This window comes from Phoca vitulina, unplaced genomic scaffold (genome assembly GCF_004348235.1).
Source record: "Phoca vitulina isolate PV1807 unplaced genomic scaffold, GSC_HSeal_1.0 scaffold22, whole genome shotgun sequence".
NCBI classification, from domain to species: domain Eukaryota; kingdom Metazoa; phylum Chordata; class Mammalia; order Carnivora; family Phocidae; genus Phoca; species Phoca vitulina.
The window spans coordinates 1711361-1728104 of record NW_022589725.1 but is presented as its reverse complement, the minus strand read 5'-3'; the positions used below and the strand labels follow the sequence as shown (position 1 = coordinate 1728104).

General features: G+C 53.0%; 2 protein-coding genes across 3 annotated transcripts in view; one reads left to right on the top strand and one right to left on the bottom strand.

Annotated features, from left to right (window-relative positions):
• The first annotated feature begins 977 nt into the window (after positions 1-977).
• On the top strand, positions 978-6445 carry SNX21 (sorting nexin family member 21). 2 transcript variants are annotated; one of them, XM_032419718.1, is made up of 4 exons: positions 978-1032; positions 1364-1631; positions 2066-2223; positions 5482-6445. In XM_032419718.1, exons 2-4 carry the CDS (start codon positions 1370-1372, stop codon positions 6154-6156), a joined length of 1095 nt encoding a protein of 364 aa, XP_032275609.1. In that variant the 5' UTR covers positions 978-1032; positions 1364-1369; the 3' UTR covers positions 6157-6445. The 2 variants fall into 2 exon arrangements, with proteins under 2 accessions (XP_032275609.1, XP_032275610.1); XM_032419719.1 differs by lacking the exon at positions 978-1032 and having other exon boundaries at positions 1301-1631.
• A 93-nt stretch (positions 6446-6538) lies between these two features.
• Positions 6539-16744, bottom strand: part of ACOT8 (acyl-CoA thioesterase 8) — a 12051-nt gene continuing 1845 nt past the window's right edge. Inside the window, exons 3-6 of the mRNA XM_032419720.1 lie at positions 11179-11404; positions 9132-9289; positions 8377-8571; positions 6539-6772 (exon numbers count right to left, since the gene is read on the bottom strand). Coding sequence (XP_032275611.1) covers positions 6654-6772; positions 8377-8571; positions 9132-9289; positions 11179-11404 — 698 coding nt within the window. The 3' untranslated portion in view covers positions 6539-6653. The remainder of the gene's footprint in view (positions 6773-8376; positions 8572-9131; positions 9290-11178; positions 11405-16744) is intronic.

The window sequence follows — 16744 nt, the reverse complement described above, 5'->3', positions numbered from 1 at the left end:
AATGCCTAGAACAGGATGTAGGTCACAGCGGAACCTCTGCACATAGTGGAGTGTGTTTCCCATTCAAAGCTACTTCCCCCCCACTTCTCTCTCCTGTGCCGTGCAAAAAGGGTAGGAAGGACTGTCAGAGAGATTTTATTTGTTCGATTGTATAACCAACAATATCTGCCTTGCTAGGAACTGATAGCAAGGCCTTTTGACGGGAAGTGACAATAAATTTTTCCTGACCCACTGCTGCCCTCCCAGTAAAAGATAAAACACAGCCAGCCCTTCAGAGAAGCTGCTGAGATTACCAGGCCTTCTGTGTGGGGAAAGAACAGAATGAGGAACTCAGGAAAGGTAGGCTACAAGGCCCCACACTCAGAAACCTCTGGCAAGCTGTGTGACTCTGGGCAAATAACTCTGCCTTTCTGGATCTCACTTCCCCGTTTGCTACTTCCTATGTGTGAGGTTCAAATGAGATGATAAGAACGTGTGAAGACCGTAGAAACAATAATCACTATGTAACTGATCAGTCTGTCAGCCCCTGGTCTGCGCCAGGCACTGGATCAGGGTCCTTACAAGGACTGCAAAATTAGTACTAGTTTTAATTGTTCCTGTTTCACACAGGAAAAAAACCTAGGCTCTAGGGTCGAAGTCAGACTCCAAATCAGATAACGTGTCTTCCCTTGGCCTCAATTTTTTCACCGGCGAGATGGGCTTCCCACTGTGGCATGACTTTGGAAAGTTAGAGTGCTGGATGGAGATTGCGGGATAGATTGGGGGCAGCCGGGACAGACTGGGTCTTCGGGACGGTTAGCAGGATTCACGGGGGGAGAGAGCCCCTGGGGATTGGGTACAATCCCGCAGGACGCTGGGGTTCGCCCAGGCCTACCCAGGATTCCCAAGTCCCTCCCGGAGCGAAAGGCCCGGGATTCCCGGGAGGCTCCGGGGAGCGGGCGGGGCCGGGGGCGGGGCGGCGGCAGGAAGCGGCCGGAGCGGCCGGAGCGGCGCTGGGAGCGGCCTGGGCCCGGCGAAGCCCGGCCGGCCTCGGTAAGCTGCCGGGGCTGCACCCCGGACGCTGGGGAACCGCGCGCCCCTGAGCGCACCGCGGGGCGCGGGAGGGAGAGCCGCGCTAGCGGGCGAAAGAGGCGAGGGGAGGGTCCTGGCCTCTCCCGGGAAGAGCGCGGCCCTAGGTTGCGCGGAGGGGGTGGGGGGGCGACGCTAGGCGACGCGCGGGCTCGCAGGGCCCCCCAACGGGCTAGGGCGGGGCCTCCGCGGCGCCCCTCCCTCCGCCGCCTGGGCCCCGCCCCTCCTCCCCGCGCGGGGCCCCGGGTCTCCCTCCCGCCCCCGCCCAGGACCCAGCGTCGCGCACTCCCCCCAGGGTGCCATGGCCTCGCGGCTCCTGCACCGGCTGCGGCACGCCCTGGCCGGCGACAACCCGGGGGAGGCGGCGACCGGCCCGGAGGCCGAGCAGTTCCCGGAGAGCTCGGAGCTGGAGGACGACGACGCCGAGGGCCTGTCCTCCCGCCTCAGCGGCACCCTCAGCTTCACCAGCGCCGAGGACGAAGAGGACGACGACGAGGAGGACGACGGGGAGGTTGGCCCCGACTCGCTGCCCTCTGGGGACGGGGCGTCGGGAGAAGATGCAGGCGAGTTCCCGAAGACAGAGGCGGGAATCCTGGGGCTCGATTAGGCCTCCACCCCAGCCCTGTTCCCCAGCCATCTCTTGGCTGTGTGACCTTGAGAGAGTCACAACACCTCTCTGAGCCAAGTTTTCCGTCGTGTCAAATGGGGGAAATCACTCCCAACTCGGGGTTGCTGGGGGCATTAAATTTACAGGGTCTGGGATACAAATCGTAATAATGTGCTGGCGATGTTTTGGGGGGAGGAATATTTATTTAGAGCCTACTGTCTGCCAGACACCGTGTTTGGCACTTGGCCCCTCTCTGGCCCTGTTTCCATTTATGTCGAATGGAAATAAAGCCTGTCTCAGCTGTTGGGAGGATGAGTGAGGTCACCACACATGGTTTATGTCCACCTTAGCCCCAGGCCCATTGATGTGACTGGTCGTGTCCCCATGCAGATCGGAGCCTCCCACCTGATGGACAGCGGGGCAGTCAGCCCCTGGCAAGGCAGTTGCAGGATTTCTGGAAGAAGTCCCGGAACACTCTGGTGCCCCAGCGGCTGCTCTTCGAGGTGACCAGCGCCAACGTGGTCAAGGATCCACCCTCCAAGTACGTGGTGAGTGAGGGTCCAGGAACCTCTGGGCTGTGAGTCTAGAAGTCTGGCTAAGAGAAAGGGAAGATTCCCAACTTCCTTGGGCTGGGGGGGGGGGGGGGGGGGCGGCGGTGGTTCTAGCTGTATAGTTATAAACCGTCCGTGTATTTTAGGAATGGGGAAACTGAGGTCAGAAAGGGGATGTAATTTGTTCAGGTCCTTAGGCAAGTGACTTAGCTTGCTGAGGGATTATGGACCTGCCCCCCATCCTGGTTTTGAGACTAAGAGAACTGATGTGTGGGCCCCACCTCCCAGGTCTTGCAAACTGTAGCAAAATATAAGATATACCGGAAAGAATAATATCTGGGTCAGACCTGAGACCCAAGTTGCATTTGTTAGTGGTTAAAAAAAAATGGGTTTTGGATCCAGACCTTGATTCAGACCCCACTTATTACCAGCTGTTTCACCTTGGGTGAGTTGTGAACCTTGATGACCCTATTTCCTCATCCGAGCAGTGGGAATAATGCAGAGGATTGTTGCAGAAATGAAATGAGACGGCGCACAGGGAGCCCTCAGCACTGTGCCTGGCATTATGAAGTGCTTGATAAAAGTCTATTATTATGACTTAACTTTGGCTTGAAAATGTCTGGCATCTAGGGCCTGTTGTGGCCTCCTTACAGCCCAGGTGAATCAGTCCCCAGGCACCGACACTGTACACAATAATCTTGTTCTGAGGGTTAGATTTAGGGGGTAGGGGTTGGGATGAAGAGCAATGTGGGGGAAGGCCTTGGAGTCTGGTTTTCCTTGCCTGTGGGAAGGAGAAACTGACATGGGAGAATGAGGTCTGCCAGGTCCTGAAACCCAGCCTGACTTGGCCAGTCCTGGCCGACTCAGACTTCCCTCCTCTTCAACACCCTCCTCCATTTCTGACTCAGCAGGAAAGGGGCCTGGAGCCCTGTCCCTCATCTGGGCCTCTCCATTCCTTTCTGCTGCTGTTAGTAAACAAGGGCCACGCCCATGGGGTGACTGCTCCAATTTGAGCAGGGATTGACTCTGATGATCTAGTCTTAAGGGGCAAAAGTCCCAGGCCTCACGCACCAGCAAAGGGACCCCAAGGAACAGCCAGGCAGCAGGGAAATTTGGGATGATTCTGAGAATGAGAGGATAGAGCAGGATGGCCAGATATGCCCTGGCTCATGTCTGGGGAGACAGGTCCCCTCCTCTGTCCAAAGGGGACCCTAAATCCTGATTTAACTTTTCCCGTTGGGGTTGAAAGCCCAGGCTGTGGAATTAGGTGGGCCTGGGTTTGAATCCCAGCTGGACCATTTACAGGGAAGTCTTTGAGCCCTTTGCTTCCCGTGGAGCCTGCTTCCTCGTCTGTCCGAGTCAGGGACTCCCTCCTCACTGTGCTCCATAGTGAAGTGCCCAGCACAGCATGTCGTAGCAGGGGTAGGTGCTAAGTTCATGGAGCTCCTGTCATTATTACCCATGAGATAATGGATATAAAATGTTTCCTTTTTGCCAAAAATTTAAAAATAAAAGTAAAAGCTACATGAATATAAGGGGTCATTTTAGACAATGCTTCCTGAAGTGTATTTTGCAGGAAACTGGTTCCCTGGAATGCTGATAACCGTTCCTTTAAAAAAAAAAAAAAAAAGGTTTTGCAGCCAGTATGTTTGGGGAGTGCAGAACTGAACGGGAGTAAAATAAACTTCTTTAAGGTTAAATAGTGTTAACATACACTGAATCTTTGAGAGAAGTATAGAATAGACCAGAGGTGGCTAGAATATTGGCAGTTTCACAGAACAAATTCAAGAGAAAAGTCTGGGCTTGGTGTTAGTGTGCCTTCAACATCTCATGCTTAACTAATCCCCCTTTTTAAACCTGGTGGGTCAGCATTATTACAGATTAATCTGTATTCAGGTGCTCAGACCTAGGGGCAGCTTCATGGTCATCTTGATCAGCGTTTCTCAAACATCAGTCATTCCAGTACCACCTTCATGATTCTCGTCCTAGCTAAATGCTATTTGTACCATTCCTTGCTTAACATTTTTCTTTAAGTAAACTTATTTTTTTCCGTAAATAAGTTCAAAAGACTTCAAAGCAGTACTGTAGCTGGAAAGCCTTGCTTGCCATACCGTAAAAATTAATACAATAAAAGCAGTCATTAAAACCCTGCATGAATGCTGTTGCCTGAAGGCCCTGACCTGAGATTTGCTTTCTAGGTCTTTTCTGAAAGTGGAGATGAGAAGCATGGGAGAAGTGCGTTTTATTTATTTATTTATTTATTTTTTTAAAAGATTTTATTTATTTGAGAGAGAGAGAGAGCACATGAGAGGGGGGGAGGGTCAGAGGGAGAAGCAGACTCCCCGCTGAGCAGGGAGCCCGATGCGGGACTCGATCCTGGGACTCCAGGATCATGACCTGAACCGAAGGCAGTCGCTTAACCAACTGAGCCACCCAGGCGCCCGAGAAGTGCGTTTTAAAAACCAAACTGAGAGAGCTTCTCATCTGTAGTCAGGATTCAAAGAGAACTGGGGGGGGGGGGTTGGTTTCGGGGGGGGGGGGTTTCACTTCCTGTCTGCTTCAGTGTTATTTACTCCAGCACATACCACCTAGAATCTCAGGACCAATATTTACTTATACGCATCCCACCTGTGAGTGGACACTGACCTAGGCTACCACTTCGAGGAAAGCAGACCCAAGGGGGGGACTGCCTTACCTGACGACACGCCGCGAGGGAGTAGCTGACCGGGGGGTTAGGACCTGTGTCCCGATGCCCTCTTCAAAGTGATCACTACTTGGGTCTATCTGAAGACCTCTCCTCCAGGTCTGCTTTGGAATAACCTGGCTAAGGATGTGGGGGTTCTGTGTCCAGAGCGGAACAAAGTCCAAGCTGGTCTCGAAGGTTGGTTCAGAGGCCCAAGAGATCGGCCTGGGTTTCAGCTCCCAGTTGGTTTACCAGAGGGGCTGTCAGAAGAGGTAACTGCCCTATGGGAAGGGAGTGCTCCCTGGAAGGGGCAAAAGGGGTGGCAGCTCCAGGCACTGAAGCTCATCTCTGTCTTTCTCTCCCCGTGCTGCCTTGGGCCTGGGTCATTTCAGACGAGCCTCAGGTAAGATGGGACTGGGCTCCCTGGCTGCCGCCCCAGCAGCTCCCACCCTCCTGGGCCCAGTCTCAGGGGCAAAGGGAAGAAGTGGGGGAACACAGCTTGAGGTGTGGGTGTGGGGAGGGAAGGGGCGCACGGACAACTCACACCTGCCCTGACCCCACCCTCCCTACAGCTCTACACCCTCGCCGTGATGGGTCCAGGGCCACCTGATCGCCAGCCAGCCCAGATCTCGCGCCGCTACTCGGACTTTGAGCGGCTGCACCGAAACCTGCAGCGACAGTTCCGGGGCCCCATGGCCACCATCTCATTCCCCCGGAAGCGCCTGCGCCGGAATTTTACAGCGGAGACCATCGCCCGCCGCAGCCGGGCCTTCGAGCAGTTTTTGAGCCACCTGCAGGCAGTGCCCGAGCTGCGCCTCGCCCCGGACCTGCAGGACTTCTTCGTGCTGCCCGAGCTGCGGCGGGCCCAGAGCCTCACCTGCACCGGCCTCTATCATGAGGCTCTGGCGCTCTGGGCCAACGCCTGGCAGCTGCAGGCCCAGCTAGGCACCCCCTTGGGCCCAGACCGCCCTCTGCTGACCCTGGCTGGGCTGGCTGTGTGCCACCAGGAGCTGGAGGATCCTGGGGAGGCCCGGGCGTGCTGTGAGAGGGCCTTGCGACTGCTGGGGGACAAGAACCCCCACCCTCTGTTGGCACCCTTTCTGGAGGCCCACGTCCGGCTCTCCTGGCGCCTGGGCCTGGACAAACGCCAATCAGAGGCCCGGCTCCAGGCCCTGCAGGAGGCAGGCCTGACCCCCACGCCACCCCCCAGTCTCAAAGAATTGCTCATCAAGGAGGTACTGGACTGACTTTGCCTAGACTTCAGGCCACTGTGGGGAGAGGCACCGTCCCAGGATGGAGGGTGGGGGTGAGTAAGGAGGACATAAATAGCAGTTGGGAAGCTGTAGGGGGTGCTGGGAACCCCTAGAAGCCCTACGAAGAATTTGTAGCACACCAAGGAACCATGTTCCTTCTATCGAGCTGGGCTCAGGACAAGCTTTGGCTGGGGTTGCCCTGGGGTGGTGGAGGGAGCAAGTCTGATGCAGCCTGTCCAGCTCATGAGTGTCTGGGGACCATGCCCCAGTGTAGGTCAGCGTTACCTCTTCCTTGGCCGGATGGCCAGGGACTCTTCCCCTGGAGTCCTGGAGTACAGCTGCCGTCTGGCCCAGGGGAATTAAAGGCCAGCAGCTCCAGTGGTATTAGTCTCTTTATTGGGTTTGGGGACAGAAGGCCCAGCCCTCGACTGTACGGAGTTGGTGGGGAGAAGGGTGATCCTTGAAGCCCCAGGCCAAGCTGGTCCCTCTGGCTACAGCTTGCTCTCTGAGACCCAGGGCTTCACTCGGATCACGCCCTCCTGGGCACAGGACACAGCCAGGACGCCGTCCCGACGCCATAGTCGCCCTTGGACCAGCCCCCGGGAGCCACCTGTGGGTGAGGGGAAGGGTGAGAACAGCCTTCCCCTTCACCAAACGTGCTTCTTGAAAAGGGTGCAACCGGTCTGGCTGCCCCATACAAGGGCACATCGAGTGTTGTGGCCTCTCCCAGTCTCTTAAGTGCCGTTTGATGAGCCTATTAGGAATGGTCCCTGGGGGTAATTCCTGAGGGAACCCCACTTGACAGTTTAAAAGCACTTTCACATATCTACTGGCTTCCTCAAAAAGCTCACAGCGGGGAGAATTCTGAGGGCAGTCTCAGGTCAGTAGCTTGGCTAAGCAGATCCACCCCCACTCTGGCCACTTGTGGTAGGAAACCCAGCAGTTCCCTTTCTAACAAATCAAACCGGGTCCTCCAGGGCGGTATTTCACACCAAAAAAACCCCCATCCTCACCCCTACCAGGAAAAATGGGGTGGGGGGGTACCTGGGGCCATCACATCTGGCCACCCTCCCTCCCCGCCTGCAGACTCCCTTGCTAGCCTTGGGCCTGAGTGGAAGGTTCTGGAGGGAGCTGCTGGTCTCCCTTACACAGAGTAGAGCTCACTTAGTTCTCAGAGTAGCCAAGTGAAGCAGGCCTCGGCCCATTTTCCAGATGAAGACACTGAAGTCCAGGGAGCCTCAGGCACTCAGCCATAAGGAGCTGGCCAAACCAGGTGTCCTAACTGCAAGGCCGCTGATCTGCGTTGCGACACTTCTGGTGCTGCAGAGTCCCCCTTCCCTGAAGAGAGGATCCCTTAAGTTTTGTCCCTGTTTGATAGAGCAAGGCCTTCATCTGAAGTGTGCTTCCCCAGAAAGGAGCCCATGGCTCTGAGACTAGACAGTGCTGAACACGTCTGGGCTTCCCTGCACACCACAAGGGTCCAAGTAGCGGAGCCCTTAGACACTACGGAGGGTCCTGACCCCCAACCAGTTGGTTAATCCGCCCCATCACTCAGGGAGGTGCTTAAAAATAATAGTTTCCTGGATTTCATCCAAGACCTGTGAGTCAAAATTTTGGGGGTGGAATCTGAGTATCTATTTTGAAAAAACTCCCCCAACTGGCAGTATGACATGCCACCACTTTCAGCTACCACTGCTCTCATGCGACCCTATTTGTTTAGATGGGGAAATTGAGGCTCAGGAGCTGAGACTGGCCCAGGATCACAGAGAGAATCTGAAGTGCTTCCGGGCCTAGAACTGATCTCTGACACTCCCTGCATGCTACAGAAATTCAGCTGAGCAGGTGTCCCCTCTCGAGCCTCACGCTGTCATTTTGAAGACAAAAATGCCAGAGCCGGGACGCCTGGGTGGCTCAGTCGGTTAAGCGACTGCCTTCGGCTCAGGTCATGATCCTGGCGTCCCAGGATTGAGTCCTGCATCAGGCTCCCTGCTCAGTGGGGAGTCTGCTTCTCCCTCTGACCCTACCCCCTCTCATGCTCTCACTCACTCTCTCTCCCTCAAATAATAAAAAAAATCTTAAAAAAAAAAAATGTCAGAGCCTGGGGTGGGCAGGAGAGGAAGTGACAGGCAGTGCCCCACAGGATCACCCAAGAAAGCAGGCTTCCTGCCCACCACGCCCCCCCAGCCCCCTTGTCCCACATGGCCCCGTACTCACCAGCCCAGGGGCTCTCGCACTCATAGAGCATCCAGTGGTCAGCTCGGAAAGGGGTGTGGAACCACATGGAGTGGTCCAGAGAGACCATGAAGTGCACCTTGTGCTGCGACTGGTGGGGCAGCACTGCCGTGCCCAGGAAGGCGTAGTCCGAGATGTAGGCAGCCACGCAGCAGTGCATCTTCATGTCGCCCTCCCCTGCAACGCGTGGGGCCCTGTCAGCCCTGGGCTGCTGGGCTATACAGCTCAGGACCTGCAGGGAGGCAGGCAGAGAGGGGCTGCCGTGCACAGATGTGTAGAGTGCTCACTGCATAAGGGCACCTGGCCCAAGGTGTGTGTGTGTGTGTGTGACACGTGTGTGTGTGTGACAGGTGACGAAGGAGGCAGGGATGGGCAGAGGGCAGGGCTAAGTGAGGTCTGAAATCCAGTCTTCACTCCCTAAGTCTCCCACGCTGAGCCCTCTGAGGGGTGCAGCTTGCACACAGGCCATGTGGTTAGCAGGGGTCCTGGAGGAGAATCTCCGCAAGGTGCCTTGCCTTCCCCAGAAAGGGCCTCCATTGGGATTATCGTAGTCACCTCCCCCTTATCCCCATGCTGGCGGTGGACAGGGTCCCGGTGAGAAGCTACTTCCCCATCATGCCGACAAGGAAACAGCAGGCCCAGAGGGGAAGTAACACGCCCAGTGCTACAAAGGGCATGTAAGGTCCAGGCCTAGCCCCTGGAAGAGTGTTTTCTTCCAGTCCTTGGGGTCCTCTTACCGATATGGCCCCGGGCTCGCACCCAGAACATCTGTTTGGGGTCCATGCTCTGCAGCTGGCTCAGAGTAGGTGGCTTAACCGGCTTAATCTCAATGGGCACCTCCTTGGCCGCAATTCGGTTCAGTCCCACTCGGTACTTCTCTTGGAGGTTGGGGTCCCTGAAAATAAAGGGGAAAGGGAGAGCCTCTCTGAGCTGCCTCTGTGACCCCCTCATTCCTCCATGGGGACTCCTGACTTTTCCCCACCGCTCCCCTCCCGTCTGACAGGCAGAAGAGCATAGTGTCTGAATGCTTTCTCTGCCACTTAGGAGCCCTGTGACCTTGTGCACATTAGTAACCTCGCCGAGCCTCTCTTCCCATCTGCAAAATGTAGACAATGACAGCAGCCTACCTCCTAACGCTTCGGAGTAGCAAGGCGGACCCTATCAGAGGGTCCCTTCTAAGCATTTCACATACACTACCTTGTCACGACAACCCTGTGAGGTAACGCTATCATCACCCCCCTCTAATAACTGACCTGAAATAAGCAGCGGGAGTTCAAGGAGCTTGCTCAGGAAGTGGAGAAGGCAGGATGTGGACCCTGGCAGTCTGGCTCCATGGTTCAGGCTTTTATCAACTTCGCTATTCTCAACTTTCAGGAAGCAGGCTACGCAACTGGGACCAACCTACCTAACCCTAAGCAATTGGGAAGACCGTGTCCCGGGGGAGAGTGGGGAGCCCATCTCCAGGGAAGCCCCTCCACCCTGGTAACAGCCACCCCGAGTGCTCTTCACCAGGGTTTCCATTTTCAGCCCCACCCTCTAAGGCACCGTCCCCCAGACCTTATGTGACAGTGGGAAGGTTCTGGACCTGCACTGCCCATTCCGCTAGCCGCCAGCCACGTGTGGCTACTGAGTGCTTGGAGTGTGGCTAGTGTGACGACAGAATTGTTCGTTCTATTTAACGTTATCTTAATAGAGCCACATGTGGCTAGTGGCCTCCTAGGTGGACAGCACAGCTCTCTTATTTAGGGACCTTTAAGACCAATGTCCGCCTTTCCTTTCAGCGAACATCTGTGAGCTCTGACAGACCGGGCTCTGTGCTTACTCCTCTCTGTCGGTAGTGGTGTAACTACAATTCACGAGCTGTCACGAAGTGACTTATTATCTCTGACCTCATTTAATCCTCCTACGGCTTTATGAGGTAGGAATTATGATTAGCCCCCACTGTGAGCAGAGGCTGAGTGGGAAAGCAACTTGCCCGAACTCCCACAGCTAGCAGAAACAGAGTCTACATTTGAACGCAGGCCTTTACCGAAAGATCAAACCGTATCCATCCCTTCAGTACTCTGCTGCCTCCCCCGCATGCAGCACAGGACAGGGGAGCTCTCCTTAGGATACAGCTGTGAAGGAGGCAGGACAGACATGACCATTCCCAATTTTCAGACGAGGCAGGACTCTGAGAAGCTGGGGAGTCGGGCAAAGTCACACAGCAGGGGAACACTCACAGAGGCACAGACCTGGCCAGAAGCCTTGTTCTGTCCTGTGTCGGGACCCAGAGCTCTTTCCCCTGCCCCAGCATGTTCCCAGCTTTATTAGCTGTGATCCACAAGAAATGCATTTCACCAGGTGATACTCAAAATATTGAACACACACTAAGGCAAAGGCAACAGGGACCGTCACCCCTGCCAGGCATTACCTCCTAGGCTGCTGGGTCATGAGTGATCCCAAAGGAGGAGAGGGATCACTCAGGGACCAGAGAGATATGTACCAAGTGATCACAGAAGTGTTTCCATGTTTTAACAGTCAGTAAAGCTGTAACAGTACCTGAACCGGCTGAATCAGAAGCTCTGCATTTACATCATGACTGAACACGCTCGCCCGTGCACACAGGTACACACACCACAAACAATCGACACGCAGGATCCACAAGAGGGGCCTTACCCTTACTACACACAATACGCCCCGATATCTGTATTTTTTTAAATGCCGGTCAAGACCCACTAAAGGATTCCGTGACCCACTCCCAGGTGACAACTGCAGGTGTCCTGGAGCCTCCAGCTCTCTCACCTTAAATACTGGTCGATGAGGGCCTCGTGGTCCAGCAGCTCTTCGGGTGGGGGCACGCTGGGCATGGAGAACTGGTGCTGCACGGGGCTGGGCTGAGCCTTCTGGAAGGAGGCCTGGCAGATGAAGATGGGCTTGCCGTGCTGCACGGCCTTCACGGAGCGCACCGAGAAGCTCGTCCCCGTCCGCGTCCGCTCCACCTGGTACAGCACTGGCACCTTGAGGTCCCCTGCGGCAGGCACAAGTGACACGGTGAGTCCAAGTGAGCCCCGTGTGAGCAGTCGTCATCACCACGGCTGGACAGGCACCTCTGCTACTCGTTCTCTGTTCTGCTCGGTAGCCCGACTGAGGCCTGCCACGGCCCCGGGACTAGGGATGCAGCGAGAATACCAGAGCCTGTCCTTTCTCGCCACAGCACAGAGTAGGGGGACGTTCCCTGCATTCAAATTCTGGCCTGGCCACCTCTCACTAGCTATGTGGCCTTGGGAAAATCTCTGAGCAGTTGACCCATCTGTAAAATAGGGATCATCAGTGCTTAGACCTCTCAGGATGTTAAGGAGAATTCAATTAGTCATAGTTTAAAGTGTTTAAAATAATGGGCGCCTGGGTGGCTCAGTTGGTTGAGCGACTGCCTTCGGCTCAGGTCATGATCCTGGAGTCCCTGGATCGAGTCCCACATCGGGCTCCCTGCTCGGCAGGGAGTCTGCTTCTCCCTCTGACCCTCCCCCCTCTCATGTGCTGTCTCTCTCATTCTCTCTCTCTCAGATAAATAAATAAAATCTTTAAAAAAAATAAATAAATAAAAATAAAAATAAAGTGTTTAAAATAACATCCATCATGCAGTAAGTGCCCCATGTGTTTGTTAAAGAAAATAATCCCAGCTGTTGTCTGGTTTCATCTGTGACTGGGATCTTGTCATGAGTCCAGTACTAATCTTCTATATCAGAGGTCCACAACTCTGGCCTGCACCTTTTTGTTTTAGAACAAGCAAAAGCTATTTATTCAGTTTAGTATAGCAAGGGAGTCAGTCACCGTCACTTACGTTTGGCAGAAACTCAAAGGCAGGCAGGGGAGCAAGAAAGCATTACAGTGAAACAAGATCGAGTATGTGCCACGACAGGAAGCTGCTGCCATGGGGAGAAGCAGGGAAGCTAACTAGAGGCAGGGCAGCCTCTGTAATGGGTAGGTGTGCATATTTGGCTTTCTCTGGTTGGTCCTAAGTTGGAAGTGGGGACAAAAGTTAGGGAAGCTATTAGCTATTAATCAAGTCTCTGGTGTTTGGGGCTGACTGTTAACAGGGGCTATGGTTCGGCTTCCTGGACTGGTTGCTAGAGATGGTGGCCTGACTTCCTCCCAGAGGTCTGACCTGTAGACAGCAGGTTGGCTTCCTAGGCTGCTTGCTGCCAACTGTGGATCAGAGTTCTTCTTCTTCTTCTTTTTTTTTTAAGATACATTTATTTTGTTGGGGAGGAAGCAGGGGAGAGGTCTTCAAGCAGACTCCCCCGAGTGCGGAGCCCGACGCGGGGCTTGATCTCACGACCCATGAGATCATGACCTGAGCCAAAACCAACTCAGACACACAACTGACTGAGCCACACAGGCAGCCCAGAGTTCTGTTTTTATATGTGGTCTGGCCATTATCTGTTTGACTGTTCATTCTCTCAGGAAAAGCCTGCTGTCAGTCAGTCACTTCATCCTAGATGCAAACAACGGTCACTTGGCCCTTCTCTTTTGGGTGTCTGCATCCCCAAGGTAGGATGGAATAGGCCTGTGTTTAGACCTATTAGCTAGCCCTCAACAAATCAGTCAGGAGGGTTTTGAGGAGGAGAGAGTCTCCTTGGTGTCCCTGAAGTCCTTCAGTGTCTCTCTGATTCAGGCCAACGTTGGAGAACTCTGACACCCTGGCAGTGAGACATCTTGGGGATGATTTTCAATATTCAGATCAAAGAAGCAGGTCTCAAGAAGTGTTGCTTCCTCCACCATCATCCAAATGGGGAGCCAACCAGGCACCGGAGGCTCATTCAACAGCAAAAACTATCACCATCCAAAGCTGGCTGGTTTGCTCAGCAATCTGCTGGCCAGCATTGCCCAAGGGGCATTTTTATCAGAATGGGAGCTCAAGGTTGAAGGCCTTTAGCAAGGGCTTCCCAAGAGTCCAGATCCTGGAAATAGTTAACATGTGCAATCTGATTTCAGGGGCTGGAAAGGAACCCTCCTTTCCCTCCCAACAAACTTAAAAAAGGGAAAAAAAAAAAAAAAATGGGGTGGCTGGGTAGCTCAGTTGCTTAAGCATCTGCCTTCGGCTCAGGTCATGATCCTGGAGTCCCGGGGTAGAGCCCCACGTTGGGCTCGCTGCTCTGCAGGCAGAGTCTGCTTCTCCCTCTCCCTCTGCTTCTCCCCCTGCTCCTGCTCACTTTCTCTCAAATAAATAAATAAAATCTTAAAAAAAGAGAAGAAAAAGAAAAAAGGCTCTAACCTAATCCTTAGGCTGTAGCTAAAACATAGTACTTCCAGTTACTAGTGATTTACCTTTCAGTGTGAATGAGTTCCAGACCTGTTCTTGGATGTTTTTATTGGAACAGAGCAGGTAGGCCCTGGAATATATTGAAGGAACGGAGTAAACAGTTGTGGAGTGCCTACTGCTGGGTGCCAGGTGGCCTTAGAAACTAAGGCAGACGGGGGCACCTGGGTGGCTCAGCTGGTTAAGCATCTGACTGGGTTTCTGCTCCGATCATGATCTCAGGGTCCTGAGATTGAGCACCCCCCCCCCAAAATCAGGCTCCGTGCTCAGTGGGGAGCCTGCTTGAGAATTCTCTCCCTCTGCCCCGCCCCCCACCCAGCAAGCTCTCTAAAATAAATCTTAAAAAAAAAAAAAAAAAAGACACTAAGGCAGGTTTTCTCAAGTGGGTCTCACCATAGCTATGCAAAGGTTTTTCCCCCATTGAATAGATGAGGAAATTGATGCCATTAATAACATTTTTTAACTGCCACCATTTTTTCACATATTTTCTGTTGTTGCTTTTGCCCTCAAAACCTAAAATTTTTTTTTTCAAGGAGGCTCCAGGCCCAACGTGGGGCTTTAACTCCTGACCCTGAGATCAAGAGTCGCATGCTCCACTAACTGAGCCAGCCAGGTTCTCCAAAACATAAAATATTTTTTATCTGGCCCTTTACAGAATAATGTTTGATGACTCTACTCTTGATCTGCCAAGCTCTAAACCTATCCCGAGTCAGATGACTCCTGTACTACATTCTTCTACATCTCTAGAGAAATACCTGGGGGGGGAAAAAGACCACAAAAAATTAAACTATCATTCTATCCTGGGTTTTTAGAAAAAGAATTGATATGATAAATAGCCAAAGACAACCATCCCCCATTCCAGCATCTTTTATTTAAAAATATTGAAATATCATCGTTGGACCCAGTCAGAGGTCACATCTCACACTTGTAAGAGAGCTTCCCTTTTTGCCTTGCTGCCAGGAAGCTCAGAATGAACTTTATAAAACTGCAACAATAGGCCTTAGCCTAGTTTTTTTTTAACAAAATCATTTCTCCCAAATCCTGTTATTACTAGTCTCCTGTCCCCTGACTTCTATTTTAATAGGCCTGTAATAGCTGCCAATTATTCAATATATATTGAAAAGCTCCAGTCTTTTAAGAAGCAGGTAGGGACACAAATGATTGATGATTATTTTGAAATAGTACCATGGGCGTGTCTCATTTCACGCTGCCCCTGGATGGAGACTTTCCAAGGAAAAGGATCCTTCCCCCAAAACCTGGTAGCTCTCCCATGCTTTGGAATTACCTCCCAAGAATGAAAGAGAAAAGCAGAGGAGGAGGGCAGAGTGTGGAGCTTGGAGACACACACACTCAGGTTTAAATCCCAGCTCTGCCTCCCTGAGCACTTCGGGAGCTGGTTACATAACCTCTTCTGGTCCCCATTTCCTCATAGGTAGAATGCTGGCAGGAATGCCCACCCCTCAGATTGACTTATAAGGACCAAACAAGATAATGTACATAGCTATGCTCTGTATCATGCAAATTTTATTTATTCCCACAAATTCCTCATTTAAAAAGAATGATAGTTCTCATCTATGGAAAACCAGCAACAGTCCAGGACCCTCCCCTTCTACATTTTTCATGTGGGATGAACCAAGCCTGGCTGCGGATGAGGGATGAGGGATGAGGGATGGGGGGTGGGGGATGGCGGTGTTAACCTCACTCAAGATCCCTTGGCGAGTTAGTGGTAAAGCTGAAACCAGACCCACGGTCTCTTGATTTGCAGGCTGGTGCTCTCTTCTCCAAGCCAAGCTGCCTACTGCTGAACTCCTAGCAGAGGTGACAGCACCCCTCTGCGGATCCAGCACAGTGCTTGGCACCAGAAGGTGTGTAAAGAATGAACAAAAAACCTGCAGGAGCAGTTAAGCAACAAAGTCTTACATCATTTCACGCCAGATAACAAGTGATGTGGGAAACAAAGGCCAAAGAAAAAATTAAATGTCCTTACTACTCAGTGCTCCCTGACAAGTCCTTGAAACAGGCAGTGATGTTCCTCTAGCAACTCAGCTGCCTCAGTGTTAATACTTTGCTAAGGGCAAAGGGCAATCTTAGCTATCGGAACCCACCCCACCCACCCCCAGGATCCTGTAAGTCTTCTTTTAACATACAGAAATTCCTCTGGAAACTTCCTTTATCTCTACCCCTCAAGATGCATGATGGCAATCATCCTCCAAGCATATGGTCCCCTGATATACATCTGAAGAGTCTCATGACTAAGGTTTTATTAGACAGTAATAAATTATCTTTTCCTAATAATAGCTAACCCCCTCAAGGTCCTGGAAACCTTGTTTCCAAAATACCTTGGAGGCTTGTGCTGTCCCTAACCCCCTCCCAACTTCAAAGTATATAATCAGTCACCGGTCACAACCCCAGTGCAGCTCTTTCTGCCCATGGGTCCTATCCCATGCTCTAGTAAAACCACCTTTCTGGGGGCACCTGGGTGGCTCAGCTGGTTAAGCATCCAACTCTTGATTTCCGCTCAGATCAGGATCTCAGGGATGCTCAGCCGGAGTCGGCTTGAGATTCTCCCTCTCCCTCTGCCCCCCCCCCCCCCCCCCACCCCCTTTTTTTTTTTTTTAAGATTTCATTTCTTCATTTGAGAGAGAGCAGGAGCGGGGGAGAGGGGCAGAGGGAGAGGGAGAAGCAGACTCCCCACTGAACAGGGAGCCCAACCTGGGGCTTGATCCCAGGATCCTGGGATCATGACCTGAGCTGAAGGCAGCCACTTAACCAACCGAGCCACCCAGGCAACCCCCTCTTCTAGAAATAAGTCTTTAAAAACAAACAAACAAAACCACCTTTTTGCATCGAAGGCTTCTTCAAGAATTCTTTCTGGACCATTTGCTCCGAACCCCAACATTTTCACATCAACAAGCACTCAGTTATCTCAGGTGTGAGGTCCAACACTTCCTGGCCCCAGGCCTTGTTCTTCTCTAGGCTCCCCTGAAGGGAATCAACTAATAGACTCCCTCCCTCCCCTCCCCCCCCCCCCCCCCCCCCCCCCCCCGG